The sequence below is a fragment of the Schistocerca gregaria genome, chromosome 2, assembly GCF_023897955.1.
Source record: "Schistocerca gregaria isolate iqSchGreg1 chromosome 2, iqSchGreg1.2, whole genome shotgun sequence".
Taxonomy (NCBI): domain Eukaryota; kingdom Metazoa; phylum Arthropoda; class Insecta; order Orthoptera; family Acrididae; genus Schistocerca; species Schistocerca gregaria.
Window position 1 is genome coordinate 465,533,426 of NC_064921.1, and position 25,128 is coordinate 465,558,553.

Sequence of the window (25,128 nt, forward strand, 5' to 3'; positions counted from 1 at the left end):
ATCAGACTCTGAATGTCGCTCTCCAGTAGGGACACGACTTCCTCAAATCCTGCCCTGAAATGAGATCCATCCTTCATGAAATCCTCCCCACTCCACCAAGAGTGTCTTTCCGCCATCCACCTAACCTTCGTAATCTCTTGGTTCATCCCTGCGAAATCCCCAAACCACCATCCTACCCTTGTAACCGCCCCCTGGTGTAAAGCCTGTCCCATGCACCCTCCCACCACCACCTACTCCAGTCCTGTAACCCGGAAGGTGTACACGATCAAAGGCAGAGCCACGTGTGAAAGCACCCACGTGATTTACCAACTGACCTGCCTACACTGTGAAGCCTATGTGGACATGACCAGCAACAAACTGTCCATTTGCATGAACGGACACAGGCAGACAGTGCTTGTTGGTAATGAGGAGCACCCTGTGGCTAAACATGTCTTGGTGCATGGCCAGCACACCTTGGAACAATGTTACACCGTCCAGGTTATCTGGATACTTCCCACTGACACCAACCTATCAGAACTCCAGAGATGGGAACTTGCCCTTCAATATATCCTCTCTTCCCGTTACCCAACTGGCCTCAACCTCCACTAATTTCAAGTTGCCGCCCTTGTACATCACTTGTCACTCAACAACATCTTTGCCTCTGTACTTCCGCCTCGACTGACATCTCTGCCCAAACCCTTTGCCTTTACATATGTCTGTCTGTGTCTGTATACATGCAGATGGATGTGTGTGTGTGTGTGTGTGTGTGTGTGTGTGTGTGTGTGTGTGTGTGTGTTTTTTATTGTGTCTGTCTACCAGCGCTTTCCCGTTTGGTAAGTCACAGCATCTTTTTTTATATATATATATATATTTCCCATGTTGAACGTTTCTTTCTATTATATGTTGTTGCTGTTCTGGTCTGCTGAGACTGGCTTCAAGCAGCCCTCCATGCTACTCTATCCTGTTCAAGCTTCTTCATCTCCCAGTACCTACTGCAGCCTACATCCTTCTGAATCTGCTTAGTGTATTCATCTCTGTATGGCAGTTGTCTTGTTCTTTCTGGAACTCAGAATATGAGTAGACAAAATATTTTAGTCTGTGTTTATATTGTGGTGTTATTTTCAACTTATTAAGTGAGTGCTTATTTACAGCTGTTCAGTGAGATGTTACATCAAAAAGCTCAGTAGACTGAGCTGTTAACTACCATCCAAATTGAAGAACCTGTCCAAAGTGTAACATGCTGTCATTATGTATTCAATAGAGTGTATTTCATTGCCTACACAACCACTGTCTGGGATACTTCTCACAGCATGAGTGGCATCAAATGCATCACCACAGCCTCACCTCTCCCAACATCTGAAGATGACCAGAGGCTTAAATTGTCTCCCTCTGCAACAGAAGGAGGTCAACTAGGTGTTTGAAAACTTCAGATACTTCAATGCAATGTTGTTGTTGTCGTCTTCAGTCCTGAGACTGGTTTGATGTAGCTCTCCATGCTACTCTATCCTGTGCAAGCCTCTTCATCTCCCAGTACCCACTGCAACCCACATCCTTCTGAATCTGCGTAGTGTAGTCATCTCTTTGTCTCCCTCTACGATTTTTACTCTCCATGCTGCCCTCCAATACTAAATTGGTGATCCCTCGATGCCTCAGAACATGTCCTACCAACTGATCTCTTCTTCTAGTCAAGTTGTGCCACAAGCTTCTCTTCTCCCCAATTCTTTTCAATACCTCCTCATTAGTTATGTGATCTCCCCATCTAATCTTCAGCATTCTTCTGTAGCACCACATTTCGAAAGCTTCTATTCTCTTCTTGTCCAAACTATTTATCGTCCATGTTTCACTTCCATACATGGCTGCACTCCACACAAATACTTTCAGAAACGACTTCCTGACACTTAAATCTATACTCGATGTTAACAAATTTCCCTTCTTCAGAAACGTTTTCCTTGCCATTGCCAGTCTATATTTTATATTCTCTCTACTCGATAATCATCAGTTATTTTGCTCCCCAAATAGCAAAACTCCTTTACTACTTTAAGTGTCTCATTTCCTAATCTAATTCCCTTAGCATCACCCGACTTAATTCGACTACATTCCATTATCCTCGTTTTTCTTTTGTTGATGTTCATCTCATACCCTCCTTTCAGGACACTGTCCATTCCATTCAACTACTCTTCCAAGTCCTTTGCTGTCTCTGACAGAATTACAATGTCATCGGCGAACCTCAGTTTTTATTTCTTCTCCATGGATTTTAATACCTACTGCGAACTTTTCTTTTGTTTCCTTTACTGCTTGCTCAATATACAGATTGAAAAACATCGGGGAGAGGCTACAACCCTGTCTCACTCCCTTCCCAACCACTGCTTCCGTTTCATGTCCCTCGACTCTTGTAACTGCCATCTGGTTTCTGTACAAATTGTAAATAGTCTTTCGCACCCTGTATTTTACCCCTGCCACCTTCAGAATCTGAAAGAGAGTATTCCAGTCAACATTGTCAAACGCTTTCTCGAAGTCTACAAATGCTAGAAACGTAGGTTTGCCTTTCCTTAATCTTTCTTCTAAGATAAGTTGTAATGTCAGTATTGCCTCATGTGTTCCAACATTTCTACGGAATCTGAACTGATCTTCCTCGAGGTCATACATAAGAGAGAATTTTGTTTGCCAAGTTCTGCACAAAAATATTTATTATAGAGAATGTCAGTGGGACAGTTACTTTCATAACTTACAGGGGAAAGCAGAAAAAGTTTCAAATTAAGACTACAGGATGTTGAGAACAGTTGAGGTGGTGTGCTACAGACATGACAGTGAGGGGTCTGCAGGTTATTACTTATCTGTATTCAAGAATTATTTTGTGACCTTGTTTGTGAGAGTTGTGCGAGTATGAAGGTGTGTGGTTTTCTGCACCTGAAGGGTGCTTAGTCTACTTTTAAATGTTTCTGTCTCTCGCTCAATGTCTCCTCCAAATGGTGAGTATGAATCTATCCAAATTCACACGTTGCTGTTTATTAGGAACCATTAATCATACGAACCGTTACTTTTGAGAGCACTGATGATATTTCATATTTCACATGGGAATGTGAAAGAAATTTTAATGTCATGAAATTTATTATGTACTGCTTCTTCATTGTATTGGTTTGTGACCAACTCTTCCTTCACAGGAACCATCAACATCAATTTTTTTGCATTTAGTATACTGAAAAGTAATTATAAAATAATATGCTACACAAAACAGTCTTTTCTAGACTGAGAACATTGCTAGAGCCTTCCGACATATTTTTCAAGTTACACTTATGGATGCATGCACCCACGCCCCTCAACCCCTTCATGAAGAACCTGCAACCAACGCTTGTTCAGTGGCAACAAATGATTTTGGCCTCTCTTAAATAATTCCATAGCAACTTTAAAGTTTTACTAACCTGTTTAAAGGCATCTTGTTAACAGGTATCTTGCTCAAGCAACATATGTGTAAATTTTCCTGAAATAAATGTGAAGTACATGCATTAGTGGAGGTAGTGAAGTATAACATTTACCAAAGAATGAAATAGTATACTCATAAGTTCCACAAAACTGTGGAATGAAGATGAAAGATAATTGAAGATAGAAAGATCACTGAGTACAAATTCACATCAGGCAAATTTCTGTCCAGTGAGAATTGCTATAGCTTATTTTTTTAAATGCAGTTAAAGTATAGAAGCTAACAGTAAATAGTACCTGTAAAAACAGTATAAAAAGTAATATTTTCAATGTAATAATGAATAGCATTTAATAACATTGCAGATAGAGCAGTGTATCATTAATAACCTTTATCTGGATTTGTTTTTGCTTGTGTGATGATGAAAGTCTGAAATTATATTTACATCTTGGAACTAATAACTCTAGCTTTCAGGAGACAGAGGGAGACTGGTAATGGTAACAAAGAGCTAACAATAGTGAGCTGTAAGTAATATATATGTTGTACTTTGAATATAATAGAGGAAAACATTCCACGTGGGAAAAATATATCTAAAAAACAAAGATGATGTCACTTACCAAACAAAAGTGCTGGCAGATTGGTAGACACACAAACATACACAAACATACACAGAAAATTCAAGGTTTCACAACCAGCGGTTGCTTCTTCAGGAAAGAGAGAAGGAAAGGGAAAGACGAAAGGATGTGGGTTTTAAGGGAGAGGGTAAGGAGTCATTCCAATCCCGGGAGCGGAAAGACTTACCTTAGGGGGAAGAAAGGACAGGTACACGCGCACACACGCGCACACACACACACACACACACACACACACACATTTGTGGAGGCAAAAACTATTTGCCTTCACAAATGTCTGCTTTTGTGTGTGTGTGTGTGTGTGTGTGTGTGTGTGTGTGTGTGTGTGTGTGTGTGTGTGGGCGCGCGCGAGAATGTCTACCTGTCCTTTCTTCCCCCTAAGGTAAGTCTTTCTGCTACCGGGATTGGAATGACTCCTTACCCACTCCCTTAAAACCCACATCCTTTCGTATTTCCCTCTCCTTCCCTCTTTCCTGAAAAAGCAACTGCTGGTTGCGAAAGCTTGAATTTTGTGTGTATGTTTGTGTGTCTATCGACCTGCCAGCACTTTTGTTTGGTAAGTCACATCATCTTTGTCTTTAGATATATGTTGTACTTTGTATGACATACAATAAACACTCAAGTGTAACTGTACACTTTACTGACTTTGTTTTACTGAAAAAACAGATTGCATGTGTTGAAAACAATTCAGTAATTTAATGTACTTGATGAACACACACATGAACTCTGCATGCTGTTGAAAACAGAGACAGTGAACAGCAAACCGATACGTAAAAAATTCAGCTTTAGAGGAGAGTGAAGAAATATATTGTGATCTTTATATCAAACAAACATAAAATTATGATAGTATAATGCATTTTATTAATAAAATATTAGATGAAAAATGAATGGAATATAAATTTTAAGCCATACATTAAATAAAAATTGACATACGATGTTGTCAACAAAGTGACATACGAAGTTGCAGTTCAACACCAACAGTAAATTCTATGTATCATCAATACTGCCATTTAATACCGGATCATTTAAGTTTTGAATATTAGTGCACACAGTTTTAAAGAAGTGGCAGTTGTATATCAAGGACCAACAACACGGTCTGAGTGACTTATACTATACATTATTTTCACATAGGCTAATGCCCAGTGACTAATCATGCATGGAACTTTAAGTTATATCTTCTGTTGGCAGGTAAAGTGCCAAGTATAGGGGGGTAATAGTAATGTGATGCTTCAAAGTTTTGCTGGCAAAAATTGTAATCTCTAGATTTATGAATTCATAAATTTGCTTAACATTTCTACGTCTTTCCTATGTGTCTTCTCCAGTTGTGTCAAACTCAAGATTTCAGTTTTCCACTGCTTGGACTCTGCACTAAACTGGGAACCATACAAGACACGCATGGTCTCTTACAACAACAACTGTTTCCCTCAGTGTTCCACTGCAGTTACACTCTCCCATAATTCTAAAATTAGGCCGATAAAATTTCCACTGACATCTAAGCAAACTGGGCACTGGATTGCAAATTTTATGTAAACTGAAGTTACCACCTCACTGTTGATTCAGTCACTTATCACATTAAATCTCCATTAGCTCCTTTATGAACCCTGCATACTAGTTCAGCAGTTGCAATATTATTTTGGTATGTCTCTCAAGATTTCGAAATATAGAAGTAAGATGGTTACAATTGACTTAAGCAGCTATCCAAAAAAGCAAGAGGCAGCTTTCTTCATTTGTGAGTATACCATTGAACTTGGTGTATTTATCATAAAATGTATGTGTCGCATTGCATACTAACTTTTGCAAGAAACATCATTTAGTTATCTTGACTCGTTTTAGATAAGATGATTTTTATGACCACGAGTTGAGATGTGCAAAGAGATGAATAGGTATGTTGCGCGCGACCGTCCTTCAGCTGTGAAACTTGAGAATGAAATGAGATAGTCTTCTGCTGCTCTCAATTTTAAATACAATTTCAATATCTTATCTACATTTCATTTACTGCTAAGTAGGCACTAAAATCAACTATACACAAAGTTTACACAGTACGTTTTAATGCTGCAAAATCTTTAAAATTTTATGCCGTGTTTTACTTAATTCAGTGAAACGTAGAGGTACAATGGATAACGAAAAGAAATTCTGTTCTTTATGGAGTGGAAATAACAGACTAAGATGCACAAATATCAAATTTTTTCATCTAATAGTTTTCAAAAAATCAGATGATAAGTATTTCGCATTGACCAGAACTTGTCTCTCAGTACATGCAACAGTATTTGGAGAGCAAGTCTGTAGCAGTGGAAAAGTTAATGAACAAGGATAGAAGCTTCAACTAAAAGCATGTGATCCAGCACTCAGTTCGCACAGTTTTCATCAGGTAATGTGAAATCAACAAAAGGAATGCTTAAGGAGGGGTTTTTCAGCTGAATGTGATTGTTACTGTCAGCAAAAAAAACACTGTAATAAAAGATTATGTGAAGTTTTCCCAGGTTGCAGTTTGTTTAATGTTTAGAAAGTGAGCATGTGAGTTTTAAGTTCAATAACCTAATTACAGTTTGAAGAGCTATCTACATATTATCGAAAAATGACAACATTTATTCATCTTAAAATGAGAGTAAGAAAACAACTACTTTATAGGTACTAAGCATAAAGCCTCACCTTATTTACACATACAATCTCACCCCACACACACACACACACACACACACACACACACACACACTTTTCCCAAACTGAGTATTTGAAAACAGATTCAATTTTGCACCCACGAAACCTTTCCAAGGAGATAAATTGCAAGCAGTAGTTAAACAGCTGTCTGCCAGTGGCATAAGCTGAAAACATGAAATGCCTATACCCATGGAAAGATCAAGTTCTGGCAAAATGAGCACAGAGCAGCAATGAACAAGTCATTATGTATTACATCAACATGACAACTGAAAAACTGCTTGGAAAATTATTTAGCAGCCTTAGTAAAGCCTTTAAAAGTTTTCATTTTTCACTTACAGATGCTAATTTTTTACCTCCTCCTTGAACAAAATTACCACCTGTAAGCATAAAATTACAACTTGAAACAACACACAGTTATTTATTAACTTATACATAGTGCATTACACATTTACCTATCCTCCGGTGTTCTTGCTAAGTACTCCCTCTCAATTAATCCTTCTATCCTCTTCTTGATTATAACAGGTGACGGAAGAAATCGACTTTTCAACTGTTCCGTTACCTCTGTTACAAGGACGTTGTGCTGAAATCAATCCAATTAATTGTAAATGGCACATGTTACTACCAAATGTTAAAGCAGAAGTGACAACTAACTAAAAATGGCTCATAGAACTTTTATCAGAAGTGCATATGAGAAGATCCTAGAACTGGAAGAAACGTGAATGGCCCTCTTTAACATATTGTGATCAAAATGTGGCTGCAAATCTGTGAAGCTGCTTCAATCATCTATAATTACCTTGTATTAAATGTCTATTGAAGTCCAGCTGCAGCCTGAAACTGCAGTTGGTCACGAACATACCGGAGAATGAATATACTGGCAAACAGCAATACCTTTAGTTTTTACATTCAAAATTAAAATTTAAAAAATAATTACATTACTTTAAAAGAAATTTTATGTGGTTCTATCTATCACTTTTATAGGTATAAGTTTCACTTAAATAAAGTATGAACAAACATGTAGGCAAAAACATAACTGGCAACTATTGTCTTCTAAGGTTACTGAATCCAATGCAGCATTGGTAGTTACCAAGTACTGTCTCAGGTGTGTACCAGTACCACATCTGGCAAGATTTTGGTACTGCAAGGTCAGTTCATTCATATAATTCAAAATTACACAGCTATAATGAAATCAGGAATGTCCCACAAAAGAATGGAGTACATAATAAGCTGAAGGAAAGACACTGCACTTACAATGGAGTACATAATAAGCTGAAGGAAAGACACTGCACTTACAGTCATTCTCTTGCGCGCTTTCATAATTCGTACAATAGCTGCTTCAATTTCATGTTTTCTGTCTTCATCAACTTTATTACGTGTTTCTCGTCTCTCTGGCTCAGACTCTCCCTTTGCTGCAACTGTCTGAATCTTTACCCTAAAATAAGCATTTTACAGAATTAGTTTGCTTTCACATTCAGCTTCAACGAATGTAATATCTATTTTAAACCAAACTTGTACATAAACACAGTCTGAGAGGCATAGAGTTAGAAATAGCAAACATATCATAAACAGGGAAGAGGAAGTGACTGAAGATGAGATGGGATTGTACACTGCAAGAATAATTCAACAAAGCACTAGACAATCTAAACTGAAACAAGGCACATGGAATAGACAACAACCATTCCACATTTATGCCGCATATTTGAGATTGATGGGGGAATGCATTCGTATTTGAAGGAGGCAGGCACTAACACATGAGGGTATTACCAAAATAGGAAATCACTGAGTCATGGTTGCAAAATATTAACACAAAGTGTCAATTTAAAAAATGGAATGACGTAGAAGCTAACCAAAGGTGCATTTGGGTTTCCGAGAAACGGATGAGCATGAAAGACATTATTAATGACCTTCGTAGAAGACAGATTAAAGAAAGAAACCTAAATTTCCAGCATCTGCACATTCAAAAAAAGTGTTTGCCAATGCCGACTACCGAGCGGTTCTAGGCACTACAGTCTGGAACCGCGCGACCGCTATGGCCACAGGTTCGAATCCTGCCTCGGGCATGGATGTGTGTGATGTCCTTAGGTTAGTTAGGTCTAAGTAGTTCTAAGTTCTAGGGAACTAATGACATCGGAAGTTAAGTCCCATAGTGCTTAGAGCCATTTGAACCAATGCTGACTACAATACAGTCTTTGCATCTCTCAAGTTATTAGTGATACAATACAGAGAACGAAGTTCATCTCTCACCTGTGTAATAGATGAACAATGGAGAATCTGGGATGAAATAACAATATGGCGTTAATGCGAGACAGGCACATAGGCAATGTCTAGCTGTTTTTCTGTCAATGTGTTTCCTCTAAGAGGAGGAAAACGATCTATACATTTAATACTGTTATATAATAGTTGGCAACATGAAATGGAGGCAGTAATTCTGAACTTCTAACTGTAGTTAATTTGTTTTGACCAATTTTATTCGATAATTACCATATGTAATCGAGCATAAAAGACCCAGAATATAAGACCCCTCATTTTTAAAGAGATTCCTTGGGAAAAAGTAAATTTTAACATATTCTGACTAATAAAAATTAGAAACTGTTTAACTGACATTCAGTATCTGCGTAAAATGTTAGCATTACGCCTATTTCAAACTTCGGCCACTTACTGATTGTCTACATTTTGATAACACAGAAGGACAATTTCTAAGAAATTCCTATCAAATGCGCTGGCCCCTAGCGATGTATATCAAATGTTTGACTCTACTGTTAATAAACATTGCTTTACCTACCTTCTACCATGATTTAATTTTTAAAAAACTGATTTACTCACTCAGTGTGCTCATACAAATCAATCAGCATGCAGCTCTGTGTTGCTACTGTGCAACTGATTTGTGAAAGCAGACTGAAAAAGTAATTCAGTATTTTTAAATTAAAGCATGGGAGAAGGTAGGTATTTTGTTTATTAACAACAGAGTCAGACATTCAATATATGTCACTAGGGAACAGTGCATTTGATAGGCAGTCATTCTTGGAAATTACCACAAAAAGAAATAAAATAAACAATAAGAAATGGTTTACACTAATTTTATCTTCACTATCTTTGTTGCTTACCATGTCCTCTTTGGTATCATTATTTTTAACCACCATCATCATCCTAATAGTACAGTTGTGAAATGTATATCTTTGGCATCACAAATATTTTCACTGTTTCTTCCGTATATGTTGCGATATCTGAAGTTATGATACGATGGAACTTGACAATGCAGCCGATTTTTTTTCTGAATATATATTGCTTATCACTTCTATACTGATGTGAGGATGTTACGAAGTGTCTTACTTCCAAACATATTGTCTGCCTGTTAATCTTTCACTGGCTGCGTAAAACCAGCAGCTGACATATCACCTTCCCTTCCCATCATATCTCACAGTGAGTGTCGACGACATTGTAACAAGAAATATAAGTATTCCACTGGCTCCTGTCTAGACATTTACTGCCTCCAGCAAAATTGTATACCACTGTCATGTAACTGTCCAATTTTAAGGTCAATTCCAGTAGAATTCAGGCAAACTGAGTTTAAATGCAGTAGACGTTAATAAAAAGCCAAGTAAGTGGTATAGGTTCCCATGGTTCACAGTGTGACATAATTTGCAACCCACTCACCACTACCCTCCCTTCACTCATCACCATTCCCAGCCAAGCCAGTACTGCTGCTCCCCTCCAACCCTTCCCCAATCCTGTGCTGGAGTAATTGTGAAAAACAATCTGCAATGACTTCTATGGTACAGATCATATGTGCAACAACATCAACTACTTCATAACTAGAAGATAGTTCAGTAAAATTCTCAAACTTTCACTAGTCCCATGCTCTAGTGACATCCATTGGTACCATCTCCACGATTAGCCTTGCTGCTGGGATTTATTCACGTGATAACAATTACAGACACTGTACTATGAGTTACTTAGTTTTCCAGACATTTAATTCTGGATGAATTTGATTTATTGTTTCATCTGAATGTCGTCATCTGTTCTAAAGCTGATTATGGTAATGTTTTACCTGGTATTCCAATACATGAATACTGGTCGAATTTCTCATTTGTGACTCACCTGGTAAATCACTACAGTATCTCATAATTAAATAAAATACTGCCTTGTGTTCACTATTATTTAATGTTTTTTGAAGGACAGCACGTTAACTTTTCAATGTTAAGATTACTTACAACAACCACAAATGTATGAAAACATGTTTGAGATTTTTTATTGCAAAACTGTTCAAATATGACACAGCCTTGCAAGATGTTAGTATTAAACTCTGTATCATCCCCTGTTTCATAAAACTGTTAAATTTTACGCGGAGCAATACACTGTTGTGTTGGTTAGTTCATTGTGCCTCTCACATCCCTTGCACTAGTGCCACGAGAGTCAAATGTCACATGTTCAAGCAAGGTCAATACCCTATTGAGCAAGTGTTCGACCAAGGTCAATACCTACCCTCCTGAATTTTTCAAAATAAATCTGCACTTGACCTCAATAGCCCAAGCATCCTTCGTAAATGTAAGACCACCCCTACATCAATCTGTTAAATAATGTAAAAACATAGACCACAGCAACAATAGTCTAATACGCAAATATGAGATGACCCCGTAGTTTTCTAATGACGAATTTGGGAAAAAGCGTTGGCTTATAATTGAGTAAACACGATATAGGGTAGTGTGTAAGTTTGTAGTGTTTTTCCGTAGATTTAATAAACAACAGATACATATAACAGAGACTTTGGTGATGACTAATGTTTTCTCCTTCACTATTTACAACAGTTTGTCAATGCTGGGGTAAATTTTTGGTTCCATAACTGTAGAAAAACATGTTCAGAGCACATTTTAATCTGGAAATGAGGTTCCTGGAAGGGTGTTCAATAGAGAGCAGAAAAGGTGAAAATCTGAGGGTGCAAGATGAGGCGGATAATGTTGGTGCAGAATGACTTCATAGCCCGACTCCTGAATAATGTTTTTGTTAGTCTAGGCGAATGTGGGCAGGTGTTATTATGGAGTTGCATCACCTCACACAGACTTACTGGAGTGGGTCTACAAGGTGTTAAAAACAGTCATTGACAACAAAGGCCAGCAATTTGTAGTACACTACACCATCACTGTTCCACTAGGCGCATAACATTATCTTTTGTGGATGCACACAGGTCTTTGTAGAGGGAGTTGCTGCTTCTTTTGGGCTCAACCATTCATTTCTTTTCCTTATGTTAGTATGTTATTATTGTTGTTGTTGTTGTTGTTGTTGTCTCCAGTCCTGAGACTGGTTTGATGAAGCTCTCCATGCTAATCTATCCTGTGCAAGCTGCTTCATCTCCCAGTACCTACTGCAACCTACATCCTTCTGAATCTGTTTAGAGTATTCATCTCTTGGTCTCCCTCCATGCTGCCCTCCAATACTAAATTGGTGATCCCTTGATGCCTTAGAATATGCCCCACCAACCTATCCCTTCTCCTAGTCAAGTTGTGCTACAAATTTCTCTTATCTCCAAATATATTCAATACCTCCTCATTAGTTATGTGATCTACCCATCTAATCTTCAGCAGTCTTCTATAGCACCACATTTCGAAAGCTTCTATTCTCTTCTTGTCTAAACTGTTTATTGTCCACGTTTCAGTTCCATACATGACTACATTCCATCCAAATACTTTCAGAAATGACTTCCCGACACCTAAATATAAATGTTAGCATAAATACACCATTTCCAGTCACCAGTAGTGATATAGGATAGCATATGGTGGTGTTGGCCACAAGCCAATTGCTGATGACCAGTTGTTATTTTAGTGATTTTGGCTTCGAGCATGCGGTACCTATATATTCGATTTTTGAATCTTTTCCCTTGCGTGCAAGTGTTGCATAATGGTGGAATGATCACAGTTCACACCATTTGCCAGTTCTCAAGTACAATGATGTGGATTGGTGTGGATTCATGCGTTTACACGACCTTCATTAAACCCCGAAGGGGTCTTCCTGAATGTGGAGAGTCACTAATGTCAAAACACTTCTCTTTTAAACAACAGAACCATTTTCTTGCTGCACTCTGTACAATGGTATCCCCATACACAGTGCAAATGTTTCTAGCTGTCTCCATTGCTGTCACCCTTCTGTTGAACTCAGACACAAGTGTTATGTTGGAAATGTTTAGACTTCTCCACTTGGCATTCCATTTTCTAGTGTCCACAGCTCTCCTCACCTCCAAATGACAAAAAGACAATATGTAAACTCAAATAGCAATAGTGAACTACAAATAAAAAATGCAAATTGATAAATAAACTCATAGCATCTGGAATACCCATATACAAAACAAAAATGCCAAGACTGATGGGTATCACAAGATCTAAGCCAAAATCACAAAAATCAGCAGGTGGCCTTATGTGCATTTCTGCTTGCTTGTCATCAATTGGCTCATGAATAACACCGACCATTCCTATCCTGTATTGTTACTGGTGATGAGAAATAGTGTCTTAATGCCAACATAAGGAAAAGAAAGTAGTAGTTGAGCCAAAACAAAGCAGCATCTCCCCATATGAAAACCTATGGGCATTCACAAAAGATAATGTTACGCATCTGATTGAACAGCAGTGGTGTGACGTACTATGAATTGCTCCCTTGAGGTGTAACCGACAACTGATATGTCTTGCAGATGCAACTGAGGAATACTGATCACGAAGACTGTGTAAAGAGATGTTACTCCACAATAATGCCCACCCGCTTTCTGCTAGACTGACAAAAACCACTATATATAGAAGACGTGTTAGGAAGTCCTTTTGCATCTACATTATTCGCCTGATCTTGCACCTTCAGATTTTCACTTGTCTGCTCTCTATTGAACAACTCATCAAGGAACTTCCAGTCCAGATGATAACGCGCTCTGAATAGGGCATGAAATGCTCTTTTCTTCAAAACCACAATGATTGCTACAGTTGCACAATTGAAAATTTGCCACAGTATTCACAGACTACTATAAATAGATAAGGAGAATGTATTATAGATGAGTCAAATCTCTGTTATGTGAGTCTGTTGCTTTTCTTATAAACTTATAGAAAAATGCTACAAACTTACATATCAACCCAATACATCCAACATAATAACAGTGTCCCCTGTAGACTATGTAGATAGAGCCGAACACACACATGCACGTCACCCACAGCTAGAGGGTTAAGAAGGGAGTTACAGTCTAACTCCCAAGTTATTCAATGTGTATATTGACCAAGCAATGTAGGAAACCCAGGAGAAATTAGAAAAGAGAATTAAAGAAATGAAAACTTTTGGGATTTTCCAATGACACAGTAATTAGGTCACACGTTGCAAACAACTCTGATCAGCAAAAGGGAATGGGTAAAACCTTGAAAATAAGTTATAAAATGAATATAAACAAATGAAAAATACAGGTGCTGAAGTGTAGTGTGATTAAATCAGGCAACATTGAGAATATGAAATTAGGAAATAAGACACTAAGTATAGAATGTGAGTCTTGCTATTGATGAATGAGATACTAAATGTAGTAGGTGAGTTTTGCTATTATGACAGTAAAATAATGGACAGTGACTGAAGTAGGAAGGACAAAAAATGGAGACTGACACCAACAAGAAAAGCTTTTCTGAAAAACAAAAATGTTAATACCATATACAGATTCGAGTGCCAGCAATTCTTTTATCAAAGTATCTGTCTGGATTAAAACTTTCTATGTAAGTGAAAACTAGAGTAACTGCAAATAAGAAGTGTATACCGTATATACTGGAAGCTAAGCCACACTTTTTCCAGTTTTCAGCATCAAAAAACCACCTGCAACTGAGAATCAAGTGCAAAGCAAATGGAAGTTCTCAAAAATGGCACTAGGAGCCACCACAACTAACTTTTGCTGTCAAATATAAGCAGTGAATTTTGTGAAGTGTTGGTGTTAGTGAACCACAATGACGTGCTTCCATTACAGTGCCAAATTCAAAAAGGAAGGTACATCATCTGCAGAAATAAGTTCTAATCATGTTGCAGGTCTGTGATACAGGATGGTGACTGCAAAGAGACAAATTATTCCAGCACCAAGAAGGCCTTTAGTGGGTCAAAAGATGGCTGGTATCATGCTCTTTAAGTAATTTAAAACAAGTTTGTTAATGCATAGCATCAGAAATGCCTGCTATGAATGCTGAAATTTTAAAAATTAAGGCACATGAAATTTGCTTCAGTGCAAAAAATCGAAAATTTTAAGGCTAGCTGCAACTGGATCGGTCTTTTCATGAAGGATTGGGGTTTTTTCACTTCAGAGGCGAACTTCAATTGCACAGAAGCTGCCAAAAAATATGAAAAAAAAACTTGTGGTACTTCAGCGCTTCATAATCAGATGGTGTTCTGAAAAATAATACCTTCTTGGCCAGATAGGACATGCTGACCAAACTCCTGCATATTTTGACATTCCGTCGAATTATACGGTTGATGCCAGAGAAAAGAAAGACATAAATATTCATTTATCAGAGTGAAAAACTGTGGCTGTCCATCGTGATTACTTCCACAGCAGATGGATATGAATTAGCTCCATTTGTAGTTTTCATGTGAAAGACGTAATTGAAATTCAAAGCATTTCCATAAACTGTGATTTGTATGAGCAAATGAAAGCAGGTGATTTTGGAGGACATGGTGCTGGAGTGGATTAGGCTTGTACGGAATCATAGTCCTAGTGCAATGCTTGATTTACACAATCTGCTGGTGTTAGATGTGTACACAGGCCATACAATATCTGCAGTAAGACAAAAACTGTTAGAAAGCAAATGGTACTTGACTGTAATTCCAGGCATGATGATGTCAATTCTGCAAATACTTGACATCCTTTTGAATAAGGAAAAGCTAAATGAGTTTAAACAGACTGGCTTTCAAATAATGGCAGATAACTGACACCGACAGGACATGTAAAACATGCAATTTTATCGCAAATGAGCCAATGGTTTGATGACACATAGAACTGTGTTCCAAATCATACTGTGCAACAGTCATTTAAAAAATGTTTGATATCAAATGCAATAGATGGTATGGAGGACGATGCTCTGTACAAAGAACTAAGCAACAAGGAATCTAGTGTTTTTTTTAGTCCTCCATCTTCTGACCAGTTTGATGCAGCCTGCCACGAATTCCTCTCCTGTGCCAACCTCATCATGTCCGAGTAGCACTTGCAACCTACGTCATCAATTATTTGCTGGATGTATTCCAATCTCTGTTTTCCTCTACAGTTTTTGCCCTCTACAACTCCCTCTAGTTGAAGTCATTCCCTGATGTCTTTACAGATGTCGTATCACTCTGTCCCTTCCCTTGTTGGTGTTTTCCACACTTTTCTTTCCTCTCTCCCGTTCTCCGCAGAACCTCTTCCTTCCTTACCTTACTAGTCCATCTAATTTTCAACATTTGTCTGTAACACAACATCTCAAATACTTCAATTATCTTTTTTTTCTGGTTTTCCCACTGTGAATGTTTAATACTACACAATGCTGCGCTCCAAATGTACATTCTCAGAAATTTCTTCCTCAAATTAAGGCCTATGTTTGATACTAGTAAAACTTTCCTTAGCCAGGAATGCCCTTTTTGCCACCACTAGTCTGCTTTTGATGTCCTCCTTTCTCTCTCTGTTGCTTGTTATTTTACTACCTAGGTACCAGAATTTCTTAACTCCATCTATTTCGTGACCATCAATCCTGATGTTTTAAGTTTCTCCCTGTTCTCATTTCTGCTACTTCTCATTACTTTTGTCTATCTTTGATTTACTCTCAATCCATATTCTGTATTCATTAGATTGTTCATTCCATTCAGCAGATAATGTAATTCTTATTCACTTTCACTCAGTAAAGCAATGTCATTAGCAAATCTTATCATTGATATCCTTTCACCTTAAATTTTAATTCCACTCCTGAATCTCTGTTTTATTTCCATCATTGCTTCTTGGATGTACAGATTGAACAGTAGGGGCATAAGGCTACATCCCTGCCTTAAACCCTTTTTAGTCCGAGCAGTTTGTTCTTGGTCATCCACTCTTATTATTTATTCCCTCTTGTACATACTGTATATTACCCATCTCTCTCTATAGCTTACCCCTATTTATCTAAGAATTTCAAACATCTTGCACCATTTTACATTGTCAAATGCTGTTCCCAGGTCAACAAATTCTATGAACGGCTCAATTTTTCTTTAAATCAAGTGATAGTGATTCATAATTATTTAACTGATATTTTTCAATATTTCACAAAATTTGCATGATAAATATAATGAAATTTTGTTTTATATTTCCGCCTTTAATTTCATTCTTATTCTATAAGCATTGCTGGCCATACAACTGAAGTCTTCACTAAAAACCTACTATGAAAAAAGCCAACTGGCAAGACTGTGTGTACAATTTAAGTCAATACTGCTTACATCACGTCTTCAATGTTTCCCTACAAGTGACGAGATATGGTTCCTATGAATTGCGATTCATGTACTGTCTTCATCCGAAGAATAATACAAATGTAAACATTATGCCATGTATTCTTTAGTGTTAGCTGCAACCTCATTTAAACCGTGCTTGTCTAACAAACTTGAGTGAGACAACAGCAAATGTGGAAGAATGTAAGTATTATGTAATGTTTATATTCATATTATCCTTATGCTGAATAGTGATAACAGTCAAAAATGAAGCACAGCAACTGACTTGTAGTATTAATTTTTAAATCTTGTAAGATTATAAATTCTGCGCAGACAAGTTATGTGGTTTTTAAATGTTTGAAAGAGTAAATTGATCTACAAAATAACCTTGCTTTAGCTCAACTGCTAAGCTTACATCTTCAAAACAACTACTACTGCTGTAACCTTCATCCACTCTATCTAATTTGTATCTCATATTAGAATGAACCAACTTCATTTCCATATTGATGTAATTTCAAGTGTGGCTTTGATTTCCTTGAATTCTGGGTCTCATTTTTCGGGTGAGGGTTAGATTTGGGTAAGAACGGTAAAAGCTTTTAAAGTACAGTGTTACATACTATTTCTGAGACAGCAACGATAGATTGCTACTCACTGCACAGAGGCGGCACTGAGCAGCAGATATTATTTAGCTACTTCCTTCATCACACACACACACACACACACACACACACACACACACACACACACACACACACACAAATGATTCTTGCTACAAAAAACTGTACCTGTGGAGTTTTGAAGTAAAGGAATCATTTACATAAAACAAATGATTTGGCTCAATGTCCTTGGTTTTTGGGTTTTTGATTAAAACTCGCTGCGTTGCCTTTCCCATAGCCAAGGATTGCAAGGCACGGATCAAATCTCTTTCAGGTATGTCTGTTTCACTTTGGATTTCCTGCAATGAAAAGAAGTTAATTCAGTGAAACTAAAGCTTATAGCATGGCCAACGCATGTTCAAATCTGAACTTAAGTGAAATACTTTTATACTGCCAATTACAGATGAGTGACTTAGTAATATGTAACAGTTCCATTAGACTCTTTCAATGAGAGTCAAATTTCATCTCACTGAAACAACAAAATTATGAACATCAATTTTTTGTCTTGGGCGACAACTGAAGTGTTTCTCAATTTGTTGAGAAATTTAAAAACATAATTGTAGACCATTCTATTGCAGTTCTGAAGCAATTTTTGTTCCTTCAGAAAATCTTTATTGTTAAGACCTGGCTGGCATTACAGTAATACGTAACAGACACTTTGCCATATCAGAACTCACTGTTATCATCCTTGGAGAAACAATAACCTTAGTCTACAAATACAAACATGTAAGGAATTGAGGTCACAAGAGTTATGAGCTAACCATAGCATCTTGGGCTGAAATGCATTTCAGCCTGTGATGTAGGAGCTGGTGGTCATGGGTGCATGAGGTTGGTTTGCTTGTGTATATGAATGCTGTGTGTTTCTCTTTTGCTGATGAAGGCTGTGGCTGAAAGCTTTATGTAAGTGTCTTAATTGTGCCTGTCTGCAACTTCACATGTCTTCTTTACAGTAAGTAACACTGTATCTTTACCTACATTGTTAAAATATGCTGTCTCTTATTTTAAGGATTCCAAAGATAAAATTTACAAAAAAATCAAAATTTTCCACAAAAACTTTGTGTTTCTGTCATACACAAAGCCATTTTAAGAGAGCTGAGTTGGTTTAGAACCAACTACATATTTCATTACAATATGCACAAGATATCTTGAAAGAGAACACACCAATCTAAGTTGTAATTTTGATGCAAGGCAAAAGACATTTTAGCAAAATGAACCAAAGACAGCTGTAAGTGTGCAGAATTGAGCAGTAAAAGCCTCGCAGTTTAGTAAATTATAAACACCATTACCACACAACCTGAAATGTAGCCATGATACAGTGCATTAATTTCCAGATGATGATGGTCGAGACATAAGTAATACAGGGTGTATACGTGGACAAGGAAAAAAATTCCCCGATTTTTCCCGGATATCCCAGTTAAAAACACACTTTCTCCCGGGTGAAAATACACTTTTTCCGTGTTAAGTGACAGTACACTCTTCTTTGGCACTGTAAAAGTCATCAATCCTTTGAATGTTTATGGTTTTATATACCGACGTAGAACTTCCCGGCACTTTAGAAAATGAAACTCAGGTAGAAAAACATGTTTTGAAAGACCTTTGATGTGCAGCAACATGTACGCTGCATATTTTCGTATTACGAAGGTATAAACTTGAATTCCACCAAAAAACGCATGCCACTTTCCAAAGAATTGAAATCGAGATCGAGATGCGCCTTTGGAAGCGTCAAAGCTCATCCAAGTGATCTTGACAGCTGATGACAGCAATAGGACACGTGATGTAGTCAGCCAATAGCAAGATCACTCTTCAGTAGCGCGAATACACAAATAAGAAAAGTTAATGGCTTAAATTAATATACATATCATTCACATATAATATTGGTCTCAAAGATTAATAAGTTGGAAGAGAAGCTAAGATTCCACATATAATGTTGATCTTCTTTGCGCGTGTTGCACTTTAAGATACATCACACAAATGTGCCAGTAAAATTTTTTATAACGACGCAAATGTCTCATCTTCTGGGCTCGAAATACTTCTAAATGTTCGTCCTCAAAGAGTTGATTTTTAAACGAGAGTCAAACACTTTTTGATTTAAGAAATTCATCGTACATTCTCGCACATAGCTCATCATGCGTAAAAGGAAATCTGCTTTGAATGTAATGCTTTTCAAACCACCATTCGCAATATTTTCCTGCGATCTGTTAGAAATAGGTTCGTTTCAGCAGTTGCAAGAAAGTGCCAGATAACTGATGTCACCGCGGTTGCACAGCTAAGATGATGCAGGAAGCCCATATGTTCATACGTGTAAACCATTAAAAGTTCTTACATTATGTCATAAAAGAAACAAGACATCAAAGGATATTTCAAGAGCGTCGGGATTTTGCGAACCATACTAAAATGCATAATTCGGCTTAAAATGCACAACCATATGCAAATTTTCTTGGAGTACCAGAACTCATGTTGGGTTCTTTATTATAGCATAATGCCATATGTGCACTTGAAATGCAGTGAACAGTTGAAACTAGCCTATAGTGTGAAATTAAACACTTCGTTTCAAATAAATTGACTGCCTCAGTAGAAAGGATTAATAAAAGCCAAATCTAAAAAATAACTTCATTGTTCTGTAAGGAGATTAATGCACGACTGTCAAAGGTGGAAATAAAATCTGAAACTACTAAGATATTTTAGACTGCCGTAATTATGTGGATGTATTTTAATTCATTTGATAGCTCCCGGCCACAAAAATCCGTTTTGTTATCATTTAACGTGAAAGAAATAAACGAAGAGGAAACAACAAAATCACTGAACGTAAACAAAGGTTACGTGGAGATGACCCTCCTCCCCACCACAACTCTAACTGCTCTGTGCATCAGCCCAGTATCTACGATATTTCTGAACAGTGGCAATATTAAGTAGTGGCGTCCAGCCACACTTCCGCAACCAGAAGCGCGAAAAGGTACTACTCGTACACGACTCAACTGCGGATGCACAAGAGCCCGCCTGCAACTGCTCAAACGAATCTAATTTAAACAGGTGTCACGCCATGCTCATTGGAGGCAATTTGTTGTTATAAAGCATTGCATAGTGCTCCTAAGGCCTTTGACACACTTTACTATTCGCAGACGCTTGTACGAGCACTGTTTTGTTGTCATACACGGTGCATTTCCTTTGCAACTTAAGTTTTCTTTTTCTTTTTCTTTTCCTTTTCCTTCCACCCCCCACCCCCCTCCCCACCCCCTGTTCATGTTTCATTGCTGCAGTATTATTCTGAAATTGTGGGATAGAATAATATCCTTTGTTAGAGTATTGGTTCTTACCAGTCAAAATCACAAAAATTTAACTGAAAACTAAAACAATGAAAAATTCCCGGAATTGTAAACAATTCCCGGGTTTTTCCCGGTTTTCTCCCGGACGAAAAAATTCCCGGGTTTTTCCCGGATGTCCTGGGTCGTATACACCCTGTAATACTTTAATGTACAGCCATCATGAAACACAGGTGCATTACCAAACATATTAACCAATAATGCAAAATACTTCTAATCAAATGACGAAAAAGAGATTTCAACTTTACAGACAATTTACAACTCAAAAAGGAGTTTTTACAGACAAATTAACTGTTCATAAAACTGCAATGCATTTGGCCTTATCTCTTCTAAATGCACAAAGAATAAGAATAAATGAAAGGGTACAGTTAACTGTTAAGAAGAGTATTAAAATAAACATATTTTTAAAAAATTTTTGAATATGTACCTGAGAAGTGAGCATGCTATTTGACTGTGGCAGTGAACTTAATTTACCACAGCAAGGTGTTACAAGAAATGGATGCTCCAAAATTGCAGAATACAGATGCACTTTTGACAGCATTTTCTGGTGGGGGTGGGGGACACTGTTTTTCTTTACACTATCCACCTGTGCACTGCACAATCTCTGTCCCACACATTTCATTACTATCCGATTTACACAAGGCATGTTTCATCACTGCTTGACTTAGACAGTTGCCAATCAGAATGCTGCTGCAATGTGCCGCGTCTCCGGTTAAAAATGACAAAGCACAAGAGAGTTGTGTTATAAAGATAAAACAAACACCAAGTTTGATTCTGCTTTCCAAGCGTAAAGGATACAACGATCAATCACAAATAATGTTCATTGCAAATCCAGATTTCTGTCATAGTGTAGCCACCTGAAGTGTTTGTAATGTTTTAACTTACATTTACTGCACTTGATGGCCACACAGTGACAAAAATTAGGATTTCCATTAAACATTATTTGCGGCTAATTGCTGTGCCATTTACTACTAAAAATGCATATTATTGATTAATTAAAGAAAGGAGAATCTGGTTGTATATTAGGTGATGGGTAGCATGGCACTGGTACTTCTACAAAAAGCAATGTTAAGAAGAATACCAATTCAATTTTACAGTACACCTTACACCTGCAAACTTTACAGTGAAGATGGAAGTAAACATTGAAAAGCGATGATGAAACTGAAAAATGAAGTTTTGGAAGAAGCTTTTTATGGTTGATTTTTGCAAAAAGGTCAACTGGGCAACTGATATCTTGTCCTTTGCTCTGTGAAAACGCATCACATACTTAAAACAAAATAAATAAATAAATAAAACTGGGTGGCGATGAATCATCTGTGGTAATTACTAGATGGATGTAAAGATTTAAATCTCTTAATGGAATACGCAAACTAAAAATACAAGATGAAAAAAAGTCTACTAATGTACATGCGGTTAATTCTTTTAAAGATGGTTTTAAAAAGAATTCGACAAAAAGACTAAAATTTGGACTTCTTGATGCTAATAATGAAGCTGCATGCTGATGAAGCTGGATTAAATCTGAAATCATTACTGTCAATATCTGTGGTTTCCTTGCAAGAGTGTTTCACTCCAGGATATAAATGTATGTAGTAAAGAGTGAGTACATGAATGAACACCAAAAATCACTGACAGGTATGACAAAAATTTTATCTGTAAGTAATAAAGTTTCAAAGCTAAATTGGTAAATAAGGAAAACCCCTTATTTTTACTACAGAATGTGCCAACCCATTCTATGGGTGAAATGCTAGAGAGAGGAAAGAGAATACATACAAATTTTTTACCTCCTAATGTGACATCCTTGCCACAACCAATGGATTATTGTGTTTCTGAAATAAACGACTTTACAGAAAAAAACTTTCATGTGAATGTTATCTGTTGATGAAGATAACACAGAAGTCATTATGTCATGTTTCCAGCAAATGAATTTAGGAGTTTTGTTATGTCACTTTATACAACTGAAGGGAAGAAATTGAACAAAACCTTGAGCAGAATACTAAAAAGGGAGCACAATAATTCAATAACTGATATGCATTATTCTGTAGTGGAAGAGAGAAATACATCAGCAATGTGATGCCAACAATATCAAAGAGTGGCTTCATTTGTGACAGTAATGACCAAAGTTTTCAAATTGTGACAGATGACCAAATTGCTGAAAATACACTCCTGGAAATTGAAATAAGAACACCGTGAATTCATTGTCACAGGAAGGGGAAACTTTATTGACACATTCCTGGGGTCAGGTACATCACATGATCACACTGACAGAACCACATGCACATAGACACAGGCAACAGAGCATGCACAATGTCGGCACTAGTACAGTGAATATCCACCTTTTGCAGCAATGCAGACTGCTTTTCTCCCATGGAGACGATCGTAGAGATGCTGGATGTAGTCCTGTGGAACGGCTTGCCATGCCATTTCCACCTGGCGCCTCAGTTGGACCAGCGTTCGTGCTGGACGTGCAGACCGCGTGAGAATACGCTTCATCCAGTCCCAAACATGCTCAATGGGGGACAGATCCGGAGATGTTGCTGGCCAGGGTAGTTGACTTACACCTTCTAGAGCACGTTGGGTGGCACGGAATACATGCGGACGTGCATTGTCCTGTTGGAACAGCAAGTTCTCTTGCCGGTCTAGGAATGGTAGAACGATGGGTTCAATGACGGTTTGGATGTACCGTGCACTATTCTGTGTCCCCTCGACGATCACCAGAGGTGTACGGCCACTGTAGGAGATCGCTCCCCACACCATGATGCCGGGTGTTGGCCCTGTGTGCCTCGGTCATATGCAGTCCTGATTGTGGCGCTCACCTGCACGGAGCCAAACACACATACGACCATCATTGGCACCAAGGCAGAAGCGACTCTCATCGCTGAAGATGACACGTCTCCATTCGTCCCTCCATTCACGCGTGTCGCGACACCACTGGAGGCGGGGTGCAAGATGTTGGGGCGTGAGCGGAAGACGGCCTAACGGTGTGCGGGACCGTAGCCCAGCTTCATGGAGACGGTTGCGAATGGTCCTCGCCGATACCCCAGGAGCAACAGTGTCCCTAATTTGCTGGGAAGTGGCGGTGCGGTCCCCTACGGCACTGCGTAGGATCCTACGGTCTTGGCGTGCATCCGTGCGTCGCTGCGGTCCAGTCCCAGGTTGACGGGCACGTGCACCTTCCGCCGACCACTGGCGACAACATTGATGTACTGTGGAGACCTCACGCCCCACATGTTGAGCAATTCGGCGGTACGTCCACCCGGCCTCCCGCATGCCCACTATACGCCCTCGCTCAAAGTCCGTCAACTGCACATACGGTCCACGTCCACGCTGTCGCGGCATGCTACCAGTGTTAAAGACTGCGATGGAGCTCCGTATGCCACGGCAAACTGGGTGACACTGACGGCAGCGGTGCACAAATGCTGCGCAGCTAGCGCCATTCGACGGCCAACACCGCGGTTCCTGGTGTGTCCACTGTGCCGTGCGTGTGATCATTGCTTGTACAGCCCTCTCGCAGTGTCCGGAGCAAGTATGGTGGGTCTGACACACCGGTGTCAATGTGTTCTTTTTTCCATTTCCAGGAGTGTATATTGCAAGCAAACGAACGGCAGGAAATGCAAGAAGATGAAATATAAGAAAATATAGATGAAGAAAATTATGTAGGACCACTGATGCATTTCAAGCCCTGGAAACAGCTTTCATATGGTCCAAAAACCAGAGTGATACTGTGAGTTCTCTACAAATAAACAATCCCTGATGCAGCACCATAGAAAAGAAAAAACCTTGTTTTTATTTTATTAAAAAAACTTGTTTTCATTATAAAAAATTACTTTGTCTGTACTCTCTTAACGAACATTGATTTTGTTGTTGATTTTAGTAAGTTTAAATTATTTTTGTTGTACTGAATCAATACCTAACATTATGTATTAACCCTAGAAAGACAATCGTGTGACTACGTAAATAAAAGAAAATCACACACAGACAAGGTGGGCTATGACTATAGAGTTAATAACATGAAAATTACTTTACTTCAAACATTCAGTTCTCCAGATTTTCAATTATCC

General features: G+C 38.2%; 1 protein-coding gene across 2 annotated transcripts in view; it reads right to left on the reverse strand.

The window, feature by feature from the left end:
• Positions 1–25,128, reverse strand: part of LOC126325972 (cullin-3) — a 244,749-nt gene that overhangs the window by 14,836 nt on the left and 204,785 nt on the right. For both annotated transcript variants that reach the window (XM_049995469.1, XM_049995468.1), the window contains exons 12-15: positions 17,880–18,049; positions 7,975–8,113; positions 7,137–7,264; positions 3,399–3,457 (exon numbers count right to left, since the gene is read on the reverse strand). In XM_049995469.1, the coding sequence (XP_049851426.1) occupies positions 3,433–3,457; positions 7,137–7,264; positions 7,975–8,113; positions 17,880–18,049 (462 nt within the window). In that variant the 3' untranslated portion in view covers positions 3,399–3,432. The remainder of the gene's footprint in view (positions 1–3,398; positions 3,458–7,136; positions 7,265–7,974; positions 8,114–17,879; positions 18,050–25,128) is intronic.